Genomic DNA, 26,365 nt, shown 5'->3' with positions numbered 1-26,365 from the left:
AACAAAGAGGAGCTCGATTAGAAACAATTAAAACTGCCTCAGATGCTCGGGGAAGGTGGGCAATTGCACAGATGCATGGCGATAATGTGAAACTTGTTCTATGTGTAGTATATGGACCAAATATTGACGATCCTAAAATCTTCGAAGAGCTAAGCTTAGAACTACTTGAGTGGGAGGGAGAAACTATCATTGCTGGGGATTTTAACTGTGTTATGGATTATAAAGCAGACTCCACTGGTCAAAGTAACTATAAAAGAATGCACAAAGTTAGAGCAGCAATCTTAGAATTAGCCAGATTGAACAATGTCAGAGATGTATGGCGATCAAAACATCCTAGGTTGGCTGGTTTTACTCATTACTCTGCACCACACAGATCCTGCTCTAGAATCGATTTGATATGGGCCTCTGATCAAATCATAGATAATAGTGAGATTGAAATTTGCCCAAAAGTTACTTCTGACATAACCCTCTGCTAATTGAAGTTACAATTAAAGATTAAAAAAAACAACCACGAAAATTTACTTTCCCTAGATACTTACTCGTGGATATAAATTTCATTACATTAGTCCAAAAACACATACAAGAGTTTATTTCAATAAATATTAACTCGGCGAATATAAACATAGTATGGGATACATGTAAATGTAGCATTAGGGGGTTCGCCCAACAATACATATTTAGGCTAACTGCGGAGAGTCGTAAAAACAATAAAAAAATGACCTCTAATATATTGGACATGGAAGTACAACTTGCTGAGGCAACACGGCACTCAAAAAACAATATAGATGAGATTAGAGTAAAGTTGGCGGAATTACAAGCAGGACTAAAAAAAACTCTGAGAGAAAGATATATATCAAAATTACAAAAGCACAAACTTGATCAATACGAAGGCGGCGACCGCATTGGGAAAATTTTAGCTTTTAAAACTGCGGATAGAAAAGCCAAAACTAAAATCAAAGAAATAATAGGATCCGACTCTAACTCTTACGAACGAGCGGACCAAATATTGAATCAATTTGTTAAATTTTACCAACAACTTTATACACCAGAGGCTACACCCCTTCAAGCCGATATCATACAATATCTTGACAAATATCTAACTTCACCTCGGGCGTTAAATACAGATGTACTCCAACAACTTAACTCAAAAATAACATTAGATGAAATAAAACGAGCAATCGATAATTTACCTTTAGGGAAGGCGGTTGGTGAAGATTGTCTACCTGTAGAACTCTACAAACTCTGTGCCCAAGAATTGCAACCGTTATTAGAAAAAGTGATAAACTCAATTATTGTTTCTAAGCAAGCACCTTCATCATGGAAAACTGCCAAAATAATCTTTTTTTTGAAAAAGGGTAAACCTGAAAAAGAATGTGGATCATACCGGCCGATCTCTTTACTTAATTCTGATGTTAAAATCTTTGCTAAAATCCTTGCCAATCGCCTAGCTCCTATCATGCCAGATATTGTTAACCTTCAACAACATGGTTTTGTAATAGGCAGAGATACTACTACGCATGTGAACACATCAATTACAGCTTTTGACGTAGCAGAAGTTACCCACACCCCGCTCGGTATGATTATGTTAGATGCGGAAAAAGCATTTGACCGAGTGGGGTGGGATTATCTGTGGGCGGTACTAAAGAAATTGGGAGTATCCGGGTCCTACTTAGATTGGGTAAGGTCACTTTACGATGAACCACTGGCTATGATTAGCTATGGAGGTAAAGACTCAGCCAACTTCAAGATTGCAAGAGGTACAAGACAAGGTTGCCCCCTTTCCCCATTACTTTTTGCTCCTTCTTTAGAACCTTTTTTAAATGCACTAAATGAGCAGACCAATATTATCCCAGTTAATCATGGGGGCTTAGCCCTTAAACTAACTGCTTTTGCTGACGACATCGCAATATATACAACAGATATCAATAAAGCTATGCCAGAAATTATTAATGAAGCACAAAATTATGGTAACATTTCTGGATATAAATTGAATGTGAGCAAAACTCAAATTATAGTCAACTATATCCCGGATACACACATCTATGATACTTGTAGAGAGGCTGTTTATTTAGGTATTAAACTAGCTGCCCAAGTGGGGAAAATTTTGGAAATGAATTACGAGTTATTTTTAAAAGAAACTACCACAAGCCTCAAAAAATGGCACAAAATCCCTCTCAGTCTATTAGGTCAACTTAATTTGATTAAGATGAAAATATTACCGAAACTACTTCATTTGTTTAGAGCCATACCATTACAACCGAATAAACTTTTTTTAAAAAGGCTAGATGGTATCTGTAGTAGCTTCTTATGGGGGTATAAAAAAACACGAAGGGCTATACAATTCTTGGCATTGCCAATATCTAAAGGGGGACTAGTTTTCCCGGATTTTAATATGTATTTTTTAGCTTCCTTTTTTTTCCGAATAAGGAGCTTATTAAAAAACGAACCATCTTTATTTTTTCATCAATATATGTTAGGCGCTGATTCTAACCAATTCCTACTTCGCACTCACGATCCAAACTACTTCAAGCGGGTCAAATTTAAGACCGCAAAACACGCTATAAGAATTTGGGACAAAATCTTGCATATTAGCAAAAGTTCATTTTATAACGCTGAACTTAGATTATGGAACAACCCAGGTCTCCCGGGTATTTTTTCTGATGGGACAGGGACTCGCTGGGTTAGACACGAAATCAACACATTAGGTGATATATATGGAATCAATGGTTTGATAGATTTTGAAAACCTGAAAACAACAAATGGTCTAACGAATGATATGCACTTCAAATATCGTCAACTGAGAGACTTCTTCCATAACAAAATGAAAATAACGGAAGTTTTACAGTCAGATATTTTGGAATGTATCTATTCTGATAAAACTAAATCATTAATAAAACTGGGATACCAATTTTTAATTAAAGATAAATGTGAAAACACCACCAAAATTGCAGTTAAATGGTCTCGTAGACTAAATCTAGACATAAACTCAGCGCAGATTGGAAACGCCTTAACACACTTAAGCGATATAGTACACTCCTCTAACCTTAGAATGCAACTATATAGGACAATTACTGAGCTGTATTACACACCACAAAGAATATCCTTATGGACGCAAGGGAATTCACTATCAGATAAATCTAAATGTGCAAAATGTAATATACATGCTGCTGGAATCGAGCACATGCTATTTTCCTGTCCCGCACTCTCTACCTATTGGAAAGGAATAACAGACCACCTAAAAATTAATCAGATAACGATACCGGAACTTTCTCCACAGTTGGTCTTATTAGATATCCAAGAGATTAATTGTCTCAACAGGGATCTCATAACGATCCTGCTCGCATGTGCAAGATTAATTATAGCTAGGGCATGGATCTCTAAGGAACCCCCAAACGCAGCTGAGTGGCTAGCTTTGGTTAGGGAAATCAGAACCATGGAAATTACACTAGCTAAATATAGAGGCCCAAAAGCCCTTGCTAGAAAGGAAAGGATCTGGAAACAATTTTTTGAAGTACAAGAAGTGGGGAGTGCCTGCTAACTCTTTTTCTAGTGAGAAACACTCTGTTGCTTTACACTCCTCTTTGGTCTTTTTTTTTCTCTCTCTTTTTCTTTTCCCTTTACCCTTCTTTTACCTCTTTCTTCCAATTCTTACTCCTTACTATTAAAATATACCGATGCTAGTCCTATGTTAATCCAGACTTATGGAACTTGTATATGTGTACTACTTTGGTTTGTCGTATCTTGCAATAATAAAAACTATCAAAAAGAAAAAAAAAGAGAAATATTAACCCCTTCTCTGGGACGTTATCGGTTCTGGATTTAAATCTTATCGAGTCACATGCTTTAAAATATGTTTTATCATTTATTAGTTATTTGTTTGCTAAATTTTAATGACTAATGAAATATTAAAAGGATTTTCATCTTCATGGTAATGTAATATTCCCAATTACTAAACGTAAATCTACCATTTGAAAACATATGCATTAAATGTACCTAATGTTGAAACTACAAGTACTCCATAATTAGAGATCTAGAAAATGGAGCAACGCCATTTTAGTCTCACATTTACTCTAAAATGTCTACCTTCCGTATAATAACCTTGTTAAACCACTAAGGAAAATGGAGGACAGTTATTAACTCTGTTATTTTACTGCAGATTTTCTTATTTTGTATGTTTTATTTTTTCAGATTAAAAGTTATTTACACCTTGGAGCAGGGACATTTTCAGAGTTGGAAAGCTGGAAAATAGTTCCAGCGCACAAAATCTTAGGAGTTTTGATAAATCCCAATGGTTGATTAAGTGAGAGTAGCAAATAGGCAAAACGCTTTCAGAAAGTAAATGTGGGAATGTATGACGTTACAACGCATGCCTTTACAACACAGTTTTTACACCGCAACATCCCTTACAATACATACATTTACATCGCATGCCATTACAACAAAATACACGCATTCCAAACATCACATCATACCTTTACAAAGCATACCATTACATTGCATTTAAGGTAGGTGTTGGATAGTGCAGGGGTAACATCTACTATTCTAACTCCAGGGGGTGCAACAGTAGGGTAAGTGTTGGATAGTGTAGGGGTAAGAATTACTATTCTAACTCCAGGGGGTGCAACAGTAGGGTAAGTGTTGGATAGTGTAGGGGTGTTATATGTTGTAATGCTATGCGTTGTAATGGTATGTGTTGTAATGACATGCGATGTAATGCCTGCGTTGTATTGACATGCATTGTAGTGTCATGCATTGTAGTGACATGCACTGTAATGGCTGTGTTGTAGTGATATCCGTTGTAAAGGATGTTGCGATGTAATGTCTGCGTTGTAAATGTAGTGCGATGTGATGACTGCGTTGTAAAAGTTGTTTCCCAAATGTGAGGGGAAGGAATTCTCTTTAACTCCTTTTTTACAGCAGGTTTATTTTATGTATTTTAAAGCATATCGTCCTCAATGTATCACTAAAATGTAATATAAATATGATGTAACAGAGTCGGATCATTTATAGTTAAAACATTACAATTCAGAATGTCTTCTGAATGCTAAAAATATTATCCAAGGACATACACTGCCCAGGATCTTATTTTGAGATGAGTCGGTTCTTAATTGCTTTTCTGAAATTACAATTGTCTTCTTTAAAGATAGATCTGATAAGGTCCGTGTGAAGATATCTACCATTACACAGTTTCGACATTGGCGAGCTACAAGAATGTGTACATTAGGTTTAAAAATATCTGTTCAACTGCTTGCAATGGCCTTCTAAGATTTATTGAGACTGAATGGTATAAATGCATTACCTGACCAAAGTGGCAAGTAAATGTATTGACTGCTAAAGTATCCCTTTCTACTATAAGCAATTCAGTAGGCTTGAAAATGTTCAGTTCTAGTTTCATTAATCTGTTTGATGTCCTTTCAATGCGTGAATCTTTCTCATATGCTGAGAAAAAACAAATCTTTCAGTGGATCAAAGCAAGGAAGTGCAATGCTGAAAGTTGTTATTCATGTATCATTTTAGTAGTTTAAGTAGGGAACACTGTTCTTCTTTGTAAACTGACACATTCCTTGCATGTTACTCATCCTGTTTCTGAAGAGTAATCATTAGCTATGGGCTACCATGTTGAGACTTTTCAGTGTAGTGGTTCACTATAGATTGTCTTTGTGATGTGCCAGCTTACTCCTAACCACCCCTGTTTGATTTTGCAGCATCACTGGCTGGAATGAGGCTGGAAGAAGGAGACATTGCAGTAAGTTAAAGCACCCTATAACATCCCTTATTTTCCTCTGTTCAAACGTTTCACCTCCCTAGCCATGGAAAGTATTTAAGTGCCCAGTTGATAAATACTGCTTCAGTCTGGCTGTCAGCTTTCCTTCAGGGTTCCCAATTCATGCACTAATTCTGACACTAATGCACAGGATCCACTGATCACCTAACACAAGTTACATGGAAAATTGCAAAAGTACAACCACATCCGTGGAGCACCCTTCATAGGAATAATGCACAACCTGCAGATGATAATAACATCACTTAGTTGGAAGATCTCAAATCCTGATCTTCCATCCCTGAGAAGCCCATCTCTGGGGAAAACCCGCCAGCTGATGATTGCAGTCTACAGAATGAGACTGCCAACTGCACCAAAAGGTCAATGAATTGGCAAATGCTGCACTGTACAAGAAATGCATAACGTACAAGGTTCTTACCTTTGGTAACGATGTGTCTGTTAGAGACGATTCTAGCCGCAGATTCCTTAACGTAGAATAATCCCCAGGCATGAGACTGGACCCAGACAACTTTCTTGGACAGCATCCCTGCGCCTCGGGGGGGGGGGGGTGAGGTCATATAATCCCCACCTCGGCGCGCTGACGTCAGTTTGCTTCTGAGAACTTTTCCGCGTCACAGCATGGAGCCATCCCAACAAAACTGAGGAGAGCATGGGAACAGTGCGCGAAAAAAACAGATAGACAAAATAGAGAGAAACAAAGGTGAGAAAGACCTCCAGGAGGCACCAAGGCACCATAAGGCGACAACAGAGCAGGAAAAGAGCAGAGCACCACTCTGAGGAACAACTGGTGCAAACCAAGATGAAAGCACCAATGACGACACCACATCCTCCGAACCTGGAGCTGAACCTGTCGGCGACGCGGCAGTAGTCCCCGCACACGGCAAGGGATCCGCAGATGTCCCAGGAGGAGAAGGAGAAGCCAACAAGACCTACAAGGCCGCTGCATAGGCCTCCATCTGGGCTCTAGTTGCCACGCGTTGGGAAACAGCAGATAGGGTGACGACGGTTGGAGCCGCACCACCCGCGGAGAACCCACGCCCTCAACAGGTCGGGGTCCGGCCCTCAGGGACAAACTGCGACACTTACCAACAGGTGAGCGACGCTCTTGCGGCCTGGGAGAAGGACTATGTCAGAGACACAGGCGGCGGTTCTTGAAACCGTCAACGGGGACGGACGCTGTGACAATGCCGACCGTGACTTGCGGAAAGGAGTTTCATCCGGCGCTCCTGCCGGGACTTCAGTTTCAGTTGCTGACACGCCTCACAGTCTGTGGAGTCGTGGTGCTCTCCCAAATACCACATGCAGATGGAGTGAGGGTCCATCGCCGACATCTGGCGCAAGCAAGATGAGCAAGTTTTGAAGCCCGAAGGCAATCGCACACTGTTCTGAAGAAAAGCGCCCAAGGTGAAAAAGGGAGGCCTGAAAACAGGCCAAGAGTACACAATTCAGGTACGCGTTGCATGTGGAAAAAAGAAAACTGACATCAGCACGCCGGGGTGGGACTCATGTGACCTCTCTGACGTCACGCCCGCGGAGGACATCAGGCGGAGTCACGGGCACCGAACCCCCCCATCGGTGCGCAGGGGTGCTGGGCAAGAAAGTTTTCCGGTTCCAGTCTCACACCTGGGGATTATTCTACGTTAAGGAATCTGTGGCAAGTAGTCTCTATCAGATAGCAAAAATAACACACCAAACAAAGCCTGCAGGCTGACCTAATGAAACTATTTGCCTTATTCTGGATTGGGAATTGGAGATTTTAGAGTGGTGCCTGCAGATCATTCACATGGGATAAGTTCCTATGATTTTAACCAGTGGCATTTAGGTTAAAAAAGGAAAACTATTACAAACATTCATTGGCACCAACTAAAGCCTAAAATTGTTTACGTATTGTTCTTACAAAGGTACCCAAACACTAACTATGAATATTAGTTAGCTAATCCATTCAACAATAGTACATCAAAAGCTATTAATTTCACACTTCTGTGTACCAAGAGCAGCTGAAAAGTAGTTTTTACATACTTGCACTTAAACGTTTAATTGTTACCTAAAATCAAAAAAATGTGCAACACCCACTTTGATGCGCAATTGAAAAAAGCAAACTTTACGATCTCCTACAGTCCGCCAATCACTCCTCCACCACTGCCATATATGAACAAGGTTAACCTCAGATATGCATCACACGCAGAAAGTGTAGGATATTCCTAAGGGAAATCCACGTATAGCTTGACTAAATTGAAACAAACATTCTGAATAATGTATGGCATTGAAGGGGCCTAGGCAAAGACTGACATCTCTTTACGATGTCCATCAATCACCAGCATGTTTCATGTTGTATTGGGCTCATCTGTGTGATGAAGTGGCCTCTTCATCTTAAAGACTGCACTCAGGAGATAATGTTCTTGTCCTAGCATGTCAGTAAGAAATAGGCTGGACGACTCCCTTGTCTTACAGACCTCAGTATCAGCATCTTTATCACTTATATATTATCAAAAGTGCCTCCACTCTTTCCATGCTCAGGAGTGACCCATCACAGGTGATGTACACCAGTAACTCACATTGTTGTGTTGTGCAAGCAGTGTTTATTACCAATACATCATTTCTCAGGAAAGGACAGGCAAAGTAAATAATCACACTCCTTATGAAAGAATGATCCTCGCTGTGCCTTGTCACTTGCTGGACATATTACAGTTGTGCGTCCTTCTGTATGGAGTCAGTCCTCTTTTGCTTACTACATAGACATGTTTAGATCCAGTGCCAAATCAGCACACATCTGATGAGCAGTTGATACTGTGAAACTGTATACAACAAAGTTCTCTCACACTCCAAAAGCACACTGTCAACTTCTGCATCAATTTGATCCCTGTTATCTTTGGAAACCAAGGGGTTAAACTTGGATTTTGTCTCAAAGTGTAGTGATGCCCTCAAGGCAAAGTCAAAGGTACATTTCTTTGTGTTTATCCTCATGGTGACAGACTTTTTTATTATTAATGATCACTACTATTTTAGGCCATTATTAAGAGTGCCTTAATATTTGAGTGCATGCGACATCTTGTAAATATGGGTGCCACAGAGTGTGTATTTACCTGGTTGGTAACGTCACAATGGGGATAACTAAGGCATGTTTTCCTGTTCTGAGCCACAAAACTTGCAATGGATGTTACTGTGCATGCACCGATTCTCAAAGATTTTACCTGGCACAATTTGTGTGGAAGAGCATACAGGATTACAGCAAAAGCTAAGGGGGAGTACACTACCTGGCATACTGTCACACAATTTGCCCACCTTTGAACAGCACTGCCAGCACACCCACATTTAAAGTGTTACTGTCTTCTAAAGAAGAACATACATCCAAAAACATGTTTCTAGATTACACAGCAGTGGTTGAATACTAATTGCTTACATATGAACGCAAGCAAATCAGAAATCCTCCTCTTAGAAAGAAATGCTCATTCTTGGGGATAACAGCCATAACAACGCGGGGATTACCCCGCACTGCCATTACAACGCGGGGATTACAACGAAAGTCGTTACAACGACTTTCGCTGGAGGGCGCTGTTGAATAGGGAATAGTTTAATTTTCTATCCAACACCTTCCCTACTGTCAACGTGGGCTGGAGTTGGAATAGAAAATTAAACTATTCCACTATCCAGCGTCCTCCAGCGAAAGTCGTAATGACTTTCGTTGTAATCCCCGTGTTGTGATGGCATGCGGGGTAAAAGCCAGCGTTGTATTGACATACAACCCATTCTTGGGCATCCTCCTTCCTTAGGGCCCCCTCCCGCTCCTAAGATCGCCATTAAAAACCTAGGATTCTGGGTGGATAGTACTCTCTCTTTTGAATTACAGACAAAATCGGTAGCAGGCATGTGTGTTGGGGCTCTTGAGAGGGCTTAAACCTATTCTGGGTTTCTTCACCCCTGGCATCCGTCAAACTATCATTCAGGCAGTTATGCTATCCTGGTTGGATTACTGCAACATTCTGTACCTGGGAGTCAATAAATCACAAAATGCTGCAGCCAGGTTGCTGTTCTCCTTTCCAAAATTTTGCTCAGCTTCTGGTCTTCTCCAGAAATTGCATTGGCTCCCGGTGGATAGGTGTGTACATTTCAAGACCTTGTGTATTACCCATAAGATCTTGCACTCCCAGGGGGCTCCTACTTGGCTAATTTGGTTTCTCTATTCCAACGTCCTATGTGTTTGGCCCGTTTGAATGTGGCCACTATCTCCCATGTCAAGAGAGTAAGAGCGGGCTGTGCAGACTGTGCTAATTCCCCAGCTCTCTGAAACGCTCTCCTTCTCCCTACCAGGCTCCTTCAGAACCATTGACCCCCTTCCCGAATGTCAAAAAATGTTTGGGCCCAGTGCCTTCTCTTAAACAAACACAAAAAATATTTTCTATTTAAACTCAGTCCTATTCCCTATGAGGAAAACAGACTGCATTAAAAAAATAAAACATTTGCTTTATTTAAAAGCAATCACAGATATAGTGGTCTGCTCTTCCCAACAGACGACAATCCCTGTGACGGCAGCAAATCGTATTGGGCCGCAATTTCTGACCTACCGTATTAATATTTAAGATGTTGGTCAAGTTGCAACCTACCTCAATTTGGTATTTCACAAACCAACCTATTAGTACTTAGGTTGGTTTGCAAATTTGCAAAATAGCCCCTGGTCGCAAAATACTGCTTGTAAGCTGCAGCCAATGTTTAGTACCGCTGGCCATGTATTATTAGCCTGTGAGCTGCTCATTGCTCTCTGCAGTGATTCATTTCCACAAAACAAGCACAGTTCTTCTTCGGAGCCTGCCTCAGCAGTGTCCAATGCCATTGATGCAGAACACCAACAATGTCTGGTCTCAATTACACCCAATATCTCCGTCTACCACCACCCTACACTTCCTCTCTCTCTTTATGTCCCTCTTGCAGGGTCTTTTAATGTTCCTGCTTTCTTTGTCACTATTGTCCCACATTTTCTTCCTTCTTCAATCTTTTCTGCTTTTTTCTGTCTATCTTTTTCTCGATCGAAGTCTGATGTTAAAAGATAAGTCTCATATCCCAGAAATGAGTACTTGTGCTCGCCATCTGAACCCAGAGGTGTAGCTTCGGGGGGGGGGGGTGTTTGGGGTGGTACACCCCCTAATAAACATATCTTTGGATAAATAGTTGGTTACAGGTGCTCACCAGAAATGTGTACCTACACATAGACAAAAAAACACACATACTCTCCCTCTCTCTGTTGTGAAAGTCCACAAAAATGTTGCTTATTTTACAAAATATTGTGTTTTTTTCACTTAGTACTCCTACCAACCCACATCCACCTTTCTTTCCACTGTCCCTTACTCATCTCTCATGTGCCCTGTGTGTCGTATAATGTATTTTTTTAAGCAGATTTTGTTTGTCAAATAACCAATAATACGCAGAGCACTGTAACCCAGCCACTCGTGCATACAGAATGAACACAGCATTGACTTTGACCATGTCAATGAAAATACAGGACAAATGAAGAGCAATACCTTTGAAATATTAGGCAAAGAACAAAAAGAAGTTTAACAAAACCAACCTCAAAACCCCACCCCCGTCGCACTCATACCCACCCCAAAGCACCTTGCATGAACCATCACAGTCGTCCAGACACCTTGCACCTGTACTGAAAGAGTAGCGTTGCCTGTCAGTATAATCTGTCAGTATAATGTATTTTAACATTATACCCAAGCGTCATTTTTGGAAAATCGGAAGCTCACCCTCCTCCACCCCAAAATGTACTGACTAGGCTTCGCCCCTGTCTGAAGTCACAAATGAAACATTGTTCTAATGAAAGTTGTGTTTTGTTTACAATGCACAGTGTTCCTATGTATATTGCAGTTGCTATTGTGTGAAGAATGTCCGCGCCCAGACCCCCACATCCTTTGCCTATCACCCGGGCTACCCTGGTGTAGTGTCCTAGCCTGAACACGGTCTAGTGTTCAGAGTGTCTGTAATACACTTTACACCCACCCACCACAGACGTCATGGTGTCACATGACGCTGGCAATAAAAGGGGCCGAGCGCACGTGCTCGGGGCCATTCCCACTACCCTCATCTGGTGTCCGTGTCAGGTCATTGCTGCTCCTAACATGCGGGCCTAGGGCCCTCCACCTCCAAACCCTACAATGGCGACGAGGCCGGTAGTGCAGCCCATGCGTGCCACTACCCTCGGCTGATCAGGAAAAAAACAAAGGGGAAGAGAGCTGCCCGCCTAGAGGGCATCCCCTGTGGCGAGGCGCAACGCGCCGTGAAGCCGGTAGGCACGTCGGCGCCCCACAGCAAGCCGACCGGAGCCCACCCGCGTCGACCGCCACCAACGAGGGCCACCAAGCAACAGCGGACCGCCCAGAGCCCACCTGCGATGGCCGCGAGGCTGAAGACCCCCACCGGAGAGGTGCACGGGCCGAGCGGAGCCTACCCGCCACGACCGCAACCAAGCATCTGGCCCGCCGGCCGAAGGTGAGCCCCACGGGCGAAGTGCCCGCCCTGAACTGTGCCATAAATAAGCAGGACCAGCGGAGCCCACCCGCGGCCTGCCCGAGTCATCCCCTGCCCCCGCCGCGTGTGTGCCTCGAAGCGGTGGGGCCCAGTGACTGGAGACTGCGCGAAGGAAAGTGCGGCCGGACCCGCAACTAACTGAATCAACGAGGGGGAGGGAGCGGAGTAGCTAACCGCCTCCCGACCCCCTCGCAGCGTGATCCGGGCCAGCGGAGCCCACCTGCGGCTTGCCGGCGGCACCCCCAGCAAAGTAGAGACTAAGCAGCGCCAGCGGAGCCCACCCGCGGCCCGCCGGTAGCGCCCAGTGAAGGACAGTCACAGCAGAGCCAGCGGAGCCCAACCGCGGCCTGCGAGAAGCAAGGTAGATCTCCGCCGCGCAGCGTGTGCGTGTAGAAGCTGCTGCGGCGGGAGACCGGCGAAAGTGGGGCCAGCGGACCTAGAACATCCCAAAAGACAGAGCCGGCGGAGCCCACCCGCGGCCTGCCTCGAGCGCCCCCGCCGAGGGAGGAGTGACGGGAGCGACGCGCTTCCCCGCCGTAGCACAACACCTTCACCCCCGCCGGCGTGAGTACTGCCGAGGCGGCTGCGGACGGGGAGAGGACGCAAGGGAGAAGCAAGCGTCTGCAGGCGGCCAGCGCCGCCAAGATCAGAAGGTGCCCCCCCTCCTCGTGTGCTCCGTGTGAGGAGCAGAGTGCAGGGGAGCAGGGGTGAAGAGAGCGTCTGCACGCGGCCAGCGCCGCCGTCATCAAAGAGCCCCCTCCTTGTGTGCTCCGTGAGGGGCAGAGTGCTAGCAAGGCGGTCAACACCGCCCAAAAGCTTACAGAAGCCCCACCGGGACACGGAAATAATGGAAGTGCCGGTGCACCCGGCAAGAACAGAGCATTAACCCCATGTGCACAGGAATGTAAGAATGCTCACCCACACGGAAAGGCTATCCTGCCTCCCAGGAACAAGGACAATCAACTCACACTAGAGCCTGTGCCTTTCCGCCCACAAAAGTAGACAAAAGCAAAGAAAAGCGACTCACCATTTACAGCAGCAGCTCCAGCCCCCTGTGCACTGGGACAATAGAGTGCACATCAGGGGAAGACAAGACAGACTGCTAACAATTCCTGCAACACTGCCACCCAGTGGCCAAATGCAAAAGTGCACCTACCTCCACAAGAACTAAAACAAGCATTGCACAACGCAAGAACACTCACGCAGCAAGCAAGTTCTCCACAGCGCAAGTGACAGCGAAAGCGTCTAAACTCCCGCAGCAAGAAAGCATCCAACCTCACGCAGCAAGTAACTGCGCAACAGCGCCCGTGACACCCACACACACCAGCAAGGAGTCGGCGACTGCCACTTCCAACGCGACGTGGGAAAAGGCACCAATGCCTCACAAAGCATCCAAGCACTGACGTCTGGAGGAAACGACTGCCAACCACTAAAAGAACGTCCAGGGAAACGACTGCCAAGCACTAGAAGAACGTCCAGGGAAACGACTGCCGCGATCAAAGGACGGAGAGAGCAGCGACGCCTTGTGGCCACAGGCGCTCACCGCAGCATCAACTACTCCCGCCAACGGTCCAAGGCATCAAGTACCTGACGACAGCCAAAGCAGCAAGTACCCAACGTCCTGCAACAGGCGTCCCAGAACCCTGAACAGTAAGTGCGCAAACAACGCGCCACGTGGCGACGCACAGCCACCGCAAGCAGAAAGAAGAATGCATGCAGCGCCATCGTGCAGGACAATCTTCGCAAACGATCGCCCATCAAGTGCCGACCCGCGACAGATCCATGGCGTCTCCAAGGAGCCGATCCGCAGAACGATCGCCCATCATGTGCTGACCCACAACGGGTCCCCCAGGAACTGTTGTAGCGCAAAGTCCGACAGGACGACCGAAAGCAACCTGCCAGGCATCGGCAGAAGTGGACCACCAACCGGTCCAGGACGTTCAACCATGAACAGGTCTGCAAACATGGACCCCCGAACGTCACCAACAACCATCAAGAAAAGAAAGCATCAAGAAAAGAAGGTTCGCGACACCAACTCTGGCTGCTGAGGAAGAAGGAGAAGGTGTCCCCGACGGGGACAAGACCAGGGGTACACATGCAGGGTGCGCGCACTGCATGGAGGACCCAGGTCAGAAGAGAAGACGCAAGATCGGTCCAAGTGATGTCGCGATGCAGGAGGAAGAAAAGGAGAGACCCGAGTGGCACGTCTGCCACCGCAAAAAAAAAAAAAAAAAGAAGGAAGAAAAGAAGAGATCTGAGTGGCACGTCTGCCACCGCGAAAAGGAAGGAAGAAAAGAAGAGATCTGAGTGGCACGTCTGCCACCGAGAAAAGGAAGGAAGAAAAGAAGAGATCTGAGTGGCACGTCTGCCACTGCGAAAAGGAAGGAAGAGAAGGAGAGATCTGAGTGGCACGTTTGCCACCGTGAAAAGGAAGGAAGCATATCCATGTGGCCTGTTGCCACAGTTAAGAGTAGAAGGAGAAGTCAGTGCGAAGCAACATCCCCACAGCGAGCTAACTAAGGAAAGAGAGAGGAGTGCAGGAAGACCACTCACGCTCCCGAAGAGAAGGAAGGCGACAAGTGCCAGGACAACGGTGCGAGGAACACAAGGCCGGAAGAACACCAGTGGCAAAGAAGACCAGCTGACAGACGATGTTTCCGCACACCCAGGATCTGCGGAGAGGAGCAAGCGAGACCGTTAGTGACATCCACCTTTGGGGTCACACGGACACTGGACACATGCCAGCCGTGGTGACCCAGGGGCAGAGGCCTCCGGGACGCAGTCCCCGCGATGAGAGACGGTCCTCCGACGCCCATCCGAAAGGTCCGGGGAGGGCGAAGACATCGCAAGCAAAGACAGAAACCAACAGCTACCTTGGGACGAGGCTGCGGAATCTGAGGTGAGACACATCGTCTCTTCCATACCCCCACTGACGGCGGCGCAGGAACAACTGATGTGGACACATCCAGCCCAGCGCGAATCCGAGAAGAGGACCTCAAGGATATCCCGTGGCAGGGGAACACCGACGAGAGGGGTCATCCTAGTGAGAGGGATGCCTTGCAACGGATCTGCCTTTTGCCAAGTAGGACACAGACTACAAATAAAGCTAAGGCCAAGACCGGAAATCGTGCATCATTCCCCGGCGAACCACAAGAACTCTAACTGCACCCGTTGCCATGGAAGTGAGCACAAGAAAGACTGTGAGGACAATTTGGTTGCAGAGTCGTCAACAGACTGTTTCCATCGAGCACCACAAACCGGTGCCACTGTGAACTGATGTTCCCCGCAACAGATTGAACATCATCTGTGATTCCAAGCAGCGGCGGATGGAAAGACACTGCGGAAGCTGAACACTTTACTGCATCCTGATACATGTTATTTTCCCCACAGGTTGATTTCTGAATGTGGGTCTTTGCAATTAAAAAATGGGAGGGATGTAGTGTCCTAGCCTGAACACGGTCTAGTGTTCAGAGTGTCTGTAATACACTTTACACCCACCCACCACAGACGTCATGGTGTCACATGACGCTGGCAATAAAAGGGGCCGAGCGCACGTGCTCGGGGCCATTCCCACTACCCTCATCTGGTGTCCGTGTCAGGTCATTGCTGCTCCTAACATGCGGGCCTTGGGCCCTCCACCTCCAAACCCTACACCTGGCACAGGGTACGTGCAGAGAGAGCATAATGCTTCATTTCATTCTCTTGACAGGTCAGCCTTGGCACGAGTGACACCCTATTTCTGTGGATTAACGAACCAACTCCTGCTCTGGAAGGCCACATACTTTGCAATCCTGTGCAGACGGAATCCTACATGGCGCTCCTCTGGTAATGTCATGAACTATGAGTAGTTAAGTGCACGTAATTCATTCTTGGTATGTGTAGGCTGCTGGACTGTGAAGAGTCAGCACTTAGCACTACATCTGCAAAGCGATGAGTGTAATGGATGTGGGGCGAAGGGGGTGGAGGGCGTGGCTGAGTCATGGGAGTCGCGAGGAACGCTTATTGGTCGGCGTCAGCCGCCTGCTCCAAGTCTCCAACTGTCAAAGCACTTAGGGATCTCGCGCAGGAAAAGCTGACGGCACGAGACGTAGCACGAGGGATATTCATTCTACAGCACTATTATCAAAATACAACAACGACACTGTCTTTTTGTTTCCAGGCTAATAGACTCACCACTGTATATATTTAATGTATGTATATATATATATATACACACACACACACACACGAAGCCCTGGATCAAATGAAACCCAGACTACTTAGATACGAACAAAAAATCAAGATGCGTAAACAAGAGAAATTTCAAAGGGACGAAAGAGACTACACGCAGGGCAGAGTACTAACCTACGCAAAAAAGTTTGATGTACCAAGAAAGGAATTAAGTTCCAAAACAGTACCAACAACGATGATTGAAACATCAGAATCTGATTTGACGGGGAATGAATCGAGTGACGAGCAAGCCCCACTGGGAGCAAGTGCTGGAGGCAAACAAACCCCTTTTCAATCAGAGTTCCAAGTCATACGACAATCATGGCTGAGGGGAGGGAAGAACAAGCCCCCAGAACCAAACGCAAGCGCAGGAAGACCAGGAGAGCCGGCGGTGGTAGAAAAACCAAAAAGCTCGACTTGGACCAACCGCAGAAGAAACAACAGGAGGTAGTTGAAACGAGTAATCTTACAGTGGTAAATTTAACACAGAGACCACTAACTGCCGCGGAACATAAAGTACTAAGTCTTGGACTGACTTTCTGTCCGGACGCACACCTGGAGTACACCCAAACCAGGATCGACTTGTTCAGTTTCATCAGGAAATTGAAACTTCATAAGTACTTTAAAATCAGGACTCATTTGACCAGAAGTAAAAAACAAACTACGAGGCTAACAGCAACAGATATACTGACTGTGAAGGATCTCGCAGGAATAGAAACATTGGAAGATCTCAGAAACGAATTAACAACAAATACACGAAGCAGCCAAGAAATAGTGGAACGAGTTAGGGAGGTTGGAATTGAACAGGATAGAGAAGAGAGCCCGTACAAACCATCCTCCACTTTCAATCCACAAATGCCATTTGATGCCCTGGATACATTTTCGGATGCTATGATTAAAGATCTGCAATATTTCCGCAAAAATCAAAAAAATGGAAAAAAGGAAAATTGTGGGTTAAATCTGTCTCAGGAAGAAAAAATGGCTTTAACAAACTTGGCACAGGATCATACCATCATCATAAAGCCCTCGGACAAAGGGGGAAATGTCGTGGTGCAAGCAAGGGATGAATACTATAAAGAGGCGATAAGACAATTGTCAGATGGAAAAAGCTACGAAGTGACCACTTTTAAAATATACCAACAAAGCATCCAAGCATATGATGAACTAATAAGCAAGTGGTATAAGAAAGGAATGCTTGGAGACGATGAACATCTATACCTCCGTAGCTCTAACCCAACCTGCCCAACCTTCTATCATATTCCCAAGCTGCATAAAGACAGAACACACCCCCCGGGAAGACCAATCGTTTCTTCAATGCAAGGACTGACGGAACATGTTTCCAAGTTTCTTGATTTTTTCCTAGCGAGTCTTGTTAAAAGGTTAACCTCCTATGTAAAAGACACCAAGGACTTTCTCTCAAAAATCCAAAATATGCAATGGCAACCTGACTATCTATTGATCGTCCTGGATATAACAAGTCTCTACACTTGTATTGAACACTCAAAGGGGATTAAAGCAGTTAATGAGTATCTACAAAAAAGACCACTGAGATATGCACAGCATAACTGCATGTTATTAGAATTTTTAGAATTCTGTTTAAATAACAATATTTTTCTCTTTGAAACCACCTACTACAAACAAGTGTCGGGCACGGCGATGGGTACCTGCTTTGCCCCCTGCTACGCGAACTTGTTCGTCGGCTGGTGGGAGGAGCAGGTACCCAGAACCTACAGGGACGACATGTCGGACGGTAAAGTAATCAGATGGCATCGATATATCGATGACTTGTTTATCGTGTGGCAGGGAACTGAGGAGACCGCCTTGAAGTACATCGCTAGTTTAAATAACAACGATCTAAACCTGCACCTTACGGGCACCATCAGTCCATGTACCGTGGACTATTTGGACCTTAAGGTACAGATAATAGAGGGTAGGATTGAGACTTCATTGTATCGTAAAAAAACTGCTGGCAATTCGATACTTCACTCAACCAGCAGCCACCCACCTAAACTAGTGCAAAGCATCCCCTACGGGGAACTGCTAAGAATAAAAAGAAATTGCACACGCGATTGTGACTTCGAACAGGCCGCCTCCGAATGTATTGCCAGGTTTGCCATCCGTGGGTACAATCCCACATCATTAAATAAAACACTGTGTAAAGTGAAGAATATGACCAGGGAAAGTCTGCTGTGTGAAAAAGAGAACAAAAAGCTTGAAACCGGCAAATTTAGACTAATCACCCCCTATTCATCGGAAGCTAATCATTTAAAATCTATGCTTAGAAAAAATTGGCACATTCTAAAAACCGATAGTGTCATAGGTGAGGATGTCCCAAACTTTCCCTTAGTCACATTCAGAAAATCTAGATCTATCCGTGACAAACTAGTACATAGCCACCTTGAAAAAATACCCCCTAAAACCAACACCCTGAAACATATGAGAGGCTTTTTTCCATGTCATAAGTGCAAAGCTTGCAGCAACAGTAAAAGGACCCTTACATATACCATCCAAGACACTGGTAGGGTGAAAAAAATCAGCAAGTTCATCACTTGCAGTACACCATATGTTGTGTACTGCTTAGTGTGCCCCTGTGGACTCCAATATATTGGAAGTACAGTACATCCATTTAAAATCAGGATACTGGAACACATGAGGGCCATTGATAAAGTGGATCAAGCCTATCCTGTGGCAAGGCACTTTGCCGACAAGCATAAGGGTGACCGCAATCAACTGCAGTGTTATGGTTTAGACCTAGTCCCTGATAACATCAGAGGGGGGGACAGGCTTAGAAAACTCCGCAGGTTGGAATCAAGATACATCATTGATCTCCATACCAAAACGCCCTGGGGTCTGAACAGTGGGGAAGATATGATGGTACATATAGGCATCTGATAAAATCTGAATGTGTACCTAATATGATATATAACGAGTAGGGTGGAGAATAACGGATCAAAGAGGCAATACTGAATACAGAATATAAAGTGGCCGCCATACCAGTGTATATATATTTTTCTGAAATTGAGAATGCATAATTGCTTACATGTAAATATATATGTACATAGGGTTTCATCTTTTGGATTAAGGGATATCAGCATTGTAAATAAGAGAGGATTAATTTTGAAGTACCTTGGTGTCTTTCAAGTGAACCATTTCTGAGTTACTTTGGTGTGGTTTGCTTTTAATGAAAAATGTGATTAATGAATGAATTTGATTTCAATTGCTTTTTTACGTAAATTGCTGTTTTTCTATATGTAAATAGTAACGACGAAAAACGCAAATGAAACAGGGGAGGAATAAGAAAATGTCTAATGGTTTAGAAAATGACAGATGGTTGATTTGCTTTGGATATGCAATTTGAAATGTTGGTATAAGGAGGGAGAACTGCCGATACACGGCTCAATTCTTTTCGCGTTGACACATGAGTTAATTAGATAAATAGCACGAGGCAAGTGCTTGGGATACAGTTATGAATTTTCAAATGTATCACTGGTCTACAAGACTCATGTTTATGGAGTATGGACTTGTTTTGCAAGAAAACTAAAATGTAAAAGCATGTTTATAGCACAATCTATTTGTAAATATGTAAATACGCACCACTCCAAGATGGCGCTGGCTATTACCAGCTGGCCTGTAGTCCTTCCTTTACCTAATTAATTGTTAAAAACAGGATGTTGCTAGAGGGCAATTGACATTGAGAAAGGCAATCTGCCGAAACGCGAGGGCGTCTGTCACTGCAATAAAGCAACTGTTGGAGAAATTACCCCGGAGTGCGGAGAATTCTTTGTCCTTAGACTGAGGAGTTGGAGCAGTAATATATATATATATATATATACATATACATGTATATCTATCATAGCTCCTACTGGCAAATTATCTACCCAAATTTACACCAATCCATAAAGTGCTATCTTCCAAATCAAAAACCGCCTGCCCATACCAGTAGGTAAAACAAAAAATACAAAAAAGTAAAACCACCCAAGGTGGTGCTTAATATAATGTTTTGTTCTCGCATCATGAAACTGACCACTGTTAAAAGAGAAAGTGTGTGTGTGTGTGTGTTATTATAATCTATCTGCAGACCATCAGATCTGGTATTTTCTGTTTTTTTATCCGCCCAAAGTCACACCAAGCTATATACTTTTACATTCCAGTTTCTCTTGTTGCCAAGTAAATATGAACATAATACATTTGAAGAAACGGAGATTTAGCCGTAGAAAAATAAATCAAAAGTAAAAAAAATATGAAAGTCTGTGGGTCGAGCTGAGTCGGTGAGATTGGGTGGATGTTACATGATTTTGAGATTTCCTAGCAAGAAACGCCGCATACCCAGCTGCAATGTTTAGCGAGTAAAAAGGGTTGAGGGTCTGGCCTACGAGTACCATAGCAAATGGGAAGCAGATTTTCTGAAAATAAAAACCAAATTATTGGTTGGATTCGTGTATTAAAAAATTAGCCTCCAAGTTACTAAAACCTGGACTTTATTACGTTATCTACTATGCAGTTGAGTTGTGAAACGTACAGTAACATAGGTTAAAAATATATGTTTTATAGTTCACATTGTGCATGCTACAACATATCTACTGTAAGACTGAACCAACGGTTATCACATGACAATTTAAATCAGTTTAAGAAAAATCGTCTTTATTTAGCACAGTTATGTGATTTGTAAGTACTGTAAACGTCAGGTGTTAATTTTACACAAATTAATGACACTCAGTTCGTTGACATCGAGAAAGACCTGGCCTGTTTATATGTTAAGTTGTGGCCTGCAGGTCTCACACACATCAATAAGTGCTTGGCTTAATGCGCCATTTTGCATTCTACCTGCGTATGTCACTGTACCAAGTCTCCCTTAACGCGCTTCTATACTGGCCTGCAATATTCTTAGCTTTCCCATTACTGAGGCATCAAGAGGGTTTGAAAATAGCAATAATGAAAGTAATCTATTATGTATATGGCTTTACCTAGAACACTTGCTTGGTAAAATGTTAATTTCCTGGTTCAAATCGGCACACATTTTATCGACCCAGGAAGGATGAAAGGCTTAGTCAACTAAACCAGGCTATGCATTTGCTACATGTGGATGAAACAAAGAGTTCACAGCAACTGCTCAGTTCCCTGAGCAATCGCTCTACCATAATACATCGCTATTCTGCAGTGGCGAGGCTAGGCCTCTTGTGGTGGTCCCAGCCTTTGCCGCCCCGTGGTGGCCGTAAAGGCGCGGGGGGGGGGGGTGATGATGGCGAACTAATCCTGCATTGTCTGCCCCACGTGACCGCAGGTAAAAGGGGTGGGGCAGGGAAGGGCGACACCCCCAAAACTTGTGCTGGCCAGGGCGGACCATCCCCCCCTTGCCACACCACTGCTATTCTGACCTACATCAGTCATTCACATGGCTACCACAATGTTTCTCTACACTGCACTGATGTGCCAGTTGAGAGAGAAATACACAGGGCTCTTACAGTGTAGCTTTATATTGATCTGTACCATGCATCACTATCCCTTTAGTGGCACTTCCACAGAAATCTCTGTGCCCCTCTATTTTGTCTTTCATCATGCAATGATATTCTAGTAGTGAGACGTTCACAGACCTGCTTTAATGGAGTCCTTTCTAGCCTGCAAGAAACCCACATCCACAGAGCTCTGTCAATGCACCTTTACACTACCTTGCATTGTGCACTATCATGAAGACAGTGAGATATATATGGAACTCTGGAATACACCTATCTTGATTTGCATCATGCACTGGTTTACAGGTATTTCTTCAAGCAGGCTATTCTCACAGAGCACCACTACCATGGCCCAGAGGATGGATGTGAATCCTAATAGTGAATTCTGATTTGCACTGCATCCTTTTATCTCAGTACTGAGCTGCCTATATGGCTTCTTCAGTATGCCTCCACACCTATATCATGTACCTATATATCATGGCTCCTTGCTTGTAGCCTGCACTGGTATATCAGTTGTTCTACAGTGCACCGATCTACTTAAATCCTGCATTGGTACATCGTGGCTCCTACGGTACACCTCTCTGCTTGTGTCCTACACTGGTACATCGTGGTTCCTATGGTACACGTCTCTGCTTGTGTCTTGCACTGGTACATTGTGGTTCCTACGGTACACCTTTCTGCTTGTGTCTTGCACTGCTAGATCGTGGTTCCTACGGTACACCTCTCTGCTTGTGTCTTGCACTGGTACATCGTGGTTCCTACGGTACACCTCTCTGCTTGTGTCTTGCACTGGTATATCGTGGTTCCTACGGTACACCTTTCTGCTTGTGTCTTGCACTGCTAGATCGTGGTTCCTACGGTACACCTCTCTGCTTGTGTCTTGCACTGGTACATCGTGGTTCCTACGGTACAACTTTCTGCTTGTGTCTTGCACTGGTAGATCATACCTCCTACGGTACACCTCTCTTTTTGTGTCTTGCATTGGTACATTGTGGTTCCTACGGTACACCTCTCGGCTTGTGTCTTGCACTGGTACATCGTGGTTCCTATGGTACACCTCTCTGCTTGTGTCTTGCAGTGGTACATCGTGGTTCCTACGGTACACCTTTCTGCTTGTGTCCTGCACTGGTACATTGTGGTTCTTACGGTACACCTCTCTGCTTGTGTCTTGCACTGGTACATCGTGGTTCCTACGGTACAACTTTCTGCTTGTGTCTTGCACTGGTAGATCATACCTCCTACGGTACACCTCTCTTTTTGTGTCTTGCATTGGTACATCGTGGTTCCTACGGTACATCTCTCGGCTTGTGTCTTGCACTGGTACATCGTGGTTCCTACGGTACACCTCTCTGCTTGTGTCCTACACTGGTACATCGTGGCTCCTACGGTACTCCTCTCTGCTTGTGTCTTCCACTGGCACATCGTGGGTCCTACGGTACGCCTCTCTGCTGCTATCCTGCACTGGTACCGCATGGCTTTTTCGGTACACCTCTTTACTTGTACCCTGCACTGGTACATCTATTGTCGCTACAGTAAGCCTATCAGGCGCCAGGACGCCCCTTCGCTGGGGCAGCTGTGCGCCCAATAAAAGTTATTAACATAACATAACATAACATCTACTTGAATCCTGGATTGATATATCATGGGTCCTAACATACACCTCTCTGCTTGTATCCTTATCTGATATATCAATGGCTCCTACAGTATGCTCTATCCCTGTTTCGTGCACTGATATATTACAGGACACCTTTTTGCCTGTATCGGGCACTGATATATCATGGCTCCTGGCATCCCTCGCTACCTGCATGGTGCACTTGTGTTTCATGGCTCCTGCAGGACACCTCTGTACCTGTATCATGCACCTGCCTTTCATGGCTCTTCCAGTAGGCCACTATAATTTTATCTTGCCCTGGTATGTCGTGCCTCATAAAATACATCTCTATACTTGGATCGTGCCCTAGTATATCATTATTAAATCATCCACCTCGTTCCGAAAGTATCCCTCCGGCCTGCTCTGCCAACTGCATTGATATCTCACTATTCCACTTTATCTCAAAACGTCCCTCTGTTCTGACATACCATGCATGTTTGATTTCCAGTACTGACAGTGACTCTCAGAGCACTCTTAAAAATAAATGTGGCTCAACACATTCCTTACCACTGAGTGTAGAAAATCGATTACCTGTTATTAACTACCTTAAGGTACATTATGTTTAAATGTGCTATATAAATGATGTCTATTTAATCTGTACAGCTCAATTGCTTATATAAACCAATCTAGAATTGGCTAAAAAATAAAGTGAAGCCTATTCAACCTTTCATCAAGTCTCTGTATTTCGAATAAAACGAGCGTAAGGGGTGCAGTGACTGCGTACCAGGTCACTGCATCTGCCCGAGATGCTCATGAGTGATCTTCTGACCACTTCTTTAAATGGCAGTAAGTTAGTTAAGGGGGTTATTTACCAGTTGAAGCATTCCACGTATAGAGATGTGTATTTAATATTCAGGTTGTGTGGCCCTGTGACACTAAAATAGTTCGGTATAATAGTCATAGTAATTTTCTTGCTGCAATATTTGGTTTATCCTGCAGGTCCCAGCATTCAGGGCACCAGGATGAAGGCGAGGGAGGGGATGTAATGTGCCTGTTGCTCAGATCTAGTTGTAAGGTTGGTAGAGCGTGCAGGTCACCCGACAAATAATTTTACCATATGCACACTTGGGCCCATAAATTTTAATACACCATACCAAATATAATCGGGTAACCTACATACTACTACCAGTAACCCTTGTTCATTCCTATTTATTTCCAATATACCCGGCTTACCAATCCTCGTCCCGGGTACCTATGATCACAATGGATCAGGGAGCTAGCTGCAAAAGATAAGCAGTCACAAAATACAATACCATTTATAATATTTGCACTCTTTATAATAACCACAGACTCAGGAAGTTTTGAAAACCTTTATCTAGTCTTCATCAAAAGTAGAAAGAATGAAATTCACAGCAAGTAAACTATCAATAACCAAGATCATGAAAATCGTGTATACATGTAGAAAATAGATTATGCCAACCATTTAGAACTTTAAAGGGTAGGTAAGAACAGGGAACATGCTAGTAAGAAATCTCAGAGAGTTAGACTTGGTGTGGTGTGTCTAAAGGACGTGGAAGATAAGGAACATGCTAGAATCTCACAGTTTGAGTACTTCTAGAAAGGAGTAAGCTTATAGGGAAGGTGAGAAAATGGAACACGCTAAGAATTCAGAACGACCACTTTATTTGGCTAAAGGAAATGGGTAAAGAAAAGGAACATCTATACTTCATGAGTAGTACTTCACCATTTACTTAACGGATGTGAAGAAAATGGAACATGCTAATAAACAGCTAAAGTGTAAGACTTTCTTTACTGGTCAGCATAGGGAGGGTAAGAGAAGGAACAAATGCGCCAATAAGACTTGTAGCAGTTCAAAGGAGGCAAGAAGAAAAAAGGACGTAAGTGTGTTTCCCTCACAGATGTATATTTACTTAAAACGGTGTGGAGACCAACCCTGGCCATGGGTCAGTTAAGGACAGTAGGAACCCCAAGGAATACGCAGTCGCCAGTAGGCCAACAGGTGCAGAATGGAAACCCAGGACAGGAAAACCAGATTAGGATCAGGACAGGACCCCCAAGGTAAGACCAGCACCCGCAGTTCAGTTGCAACGCCTGCGCTACTCCCTCTCTGCAGCTATCAGTCAAAACCCCGATTGGGTTCTTGAATCCCCAACAAAGCACTTAAGGTTCTCAAAACCCCGAATGGGTCTGTGAGTCGGTCGGACAGAGTGCTCCGCAGCACCTCCATTTCAATCAGCTATGGAGTGCGTAGGGTCAGTGACAGGTCAGCTATTCGGACAAGTCAGACAACTTCTCTAGCTAAAACTAGGCTAGTTATACTGTTTTCGGGTCAGTGTACCACCCCCCAAATGTTGCAAGTGTAAGGATCCCCAATTTCAATTGGGCAAAAGAGAGGACAGGTCATTACACCTCCTAGGATTTGACTTTCTCAAGCCCCCTATTTGCATTTTCCAGACCGCCCCTTGAATTTCGGGTTCCCATGACATGTTCCTTACACCTAACAATGGTGAATCTAACAATTTATACATTGTGATACATTTAGTACAAATCAGCTTCTTCTACTAGGTGACGATGCCTCTTCCCAGGCGTATCTTGGCTTGGATTGCCACTTGGTATGGTTCCAAAGGTCATTGCTGTGGAGACTCGCAGATCTCGCCCAGACTCAGTTTCAAGCAAAATGGAGTACAGCACGGGAACATCAGGCCATATTTCGGAATGTACCATGAAATGGAAAAGAACAGTTTTAGAACACGGGAAAAATAAATGCACTGTATACCAGGAATCACTATG

General features: G+C 44.3%; 1 protein-coding gene across 1 annotated transcript in view; it reads left to right on the top strand.

Moving 5' to 3' along the window:
• Positions 1–26,365, top strand: part of XYLB (xylulokinase) — a 1,059,043-nt gene that overhangs the window by 262,229 nt on the left and 770,449 nt on the right. The window contains exons 11-12 of the mRNA XM_078664347.1: positions 5,706–5,746; positions 16,014–16,129. Of these exons, the coding sequence (XP_078520473.1) occupies positions 5,706–5,746; positions 16,014–16,129 (157 nt within the window). The remainder of the gene's footprint in view (positions 1–5,705; positions 5,747–16,013; positions 16,130–26,365) is intronic.

Source organism: Lissotriton helveticus, chromosome 10 (genome assembly GCF_964261635.1).
Source record: "Lissotriton helveticus chromosome 10, aLisHel1.1, whole genome shotgun sequence".
NCBI lineage: Eukaryota > Metazoa > Chordata > Amphibia > Caudata > Salamandridae > Lissotriton > Lissotriton helveticus.
Note: the sequence above shows the minus strand (reverse complement) of the source record. Positions and strands in the feature narration are given on the sequence as shown.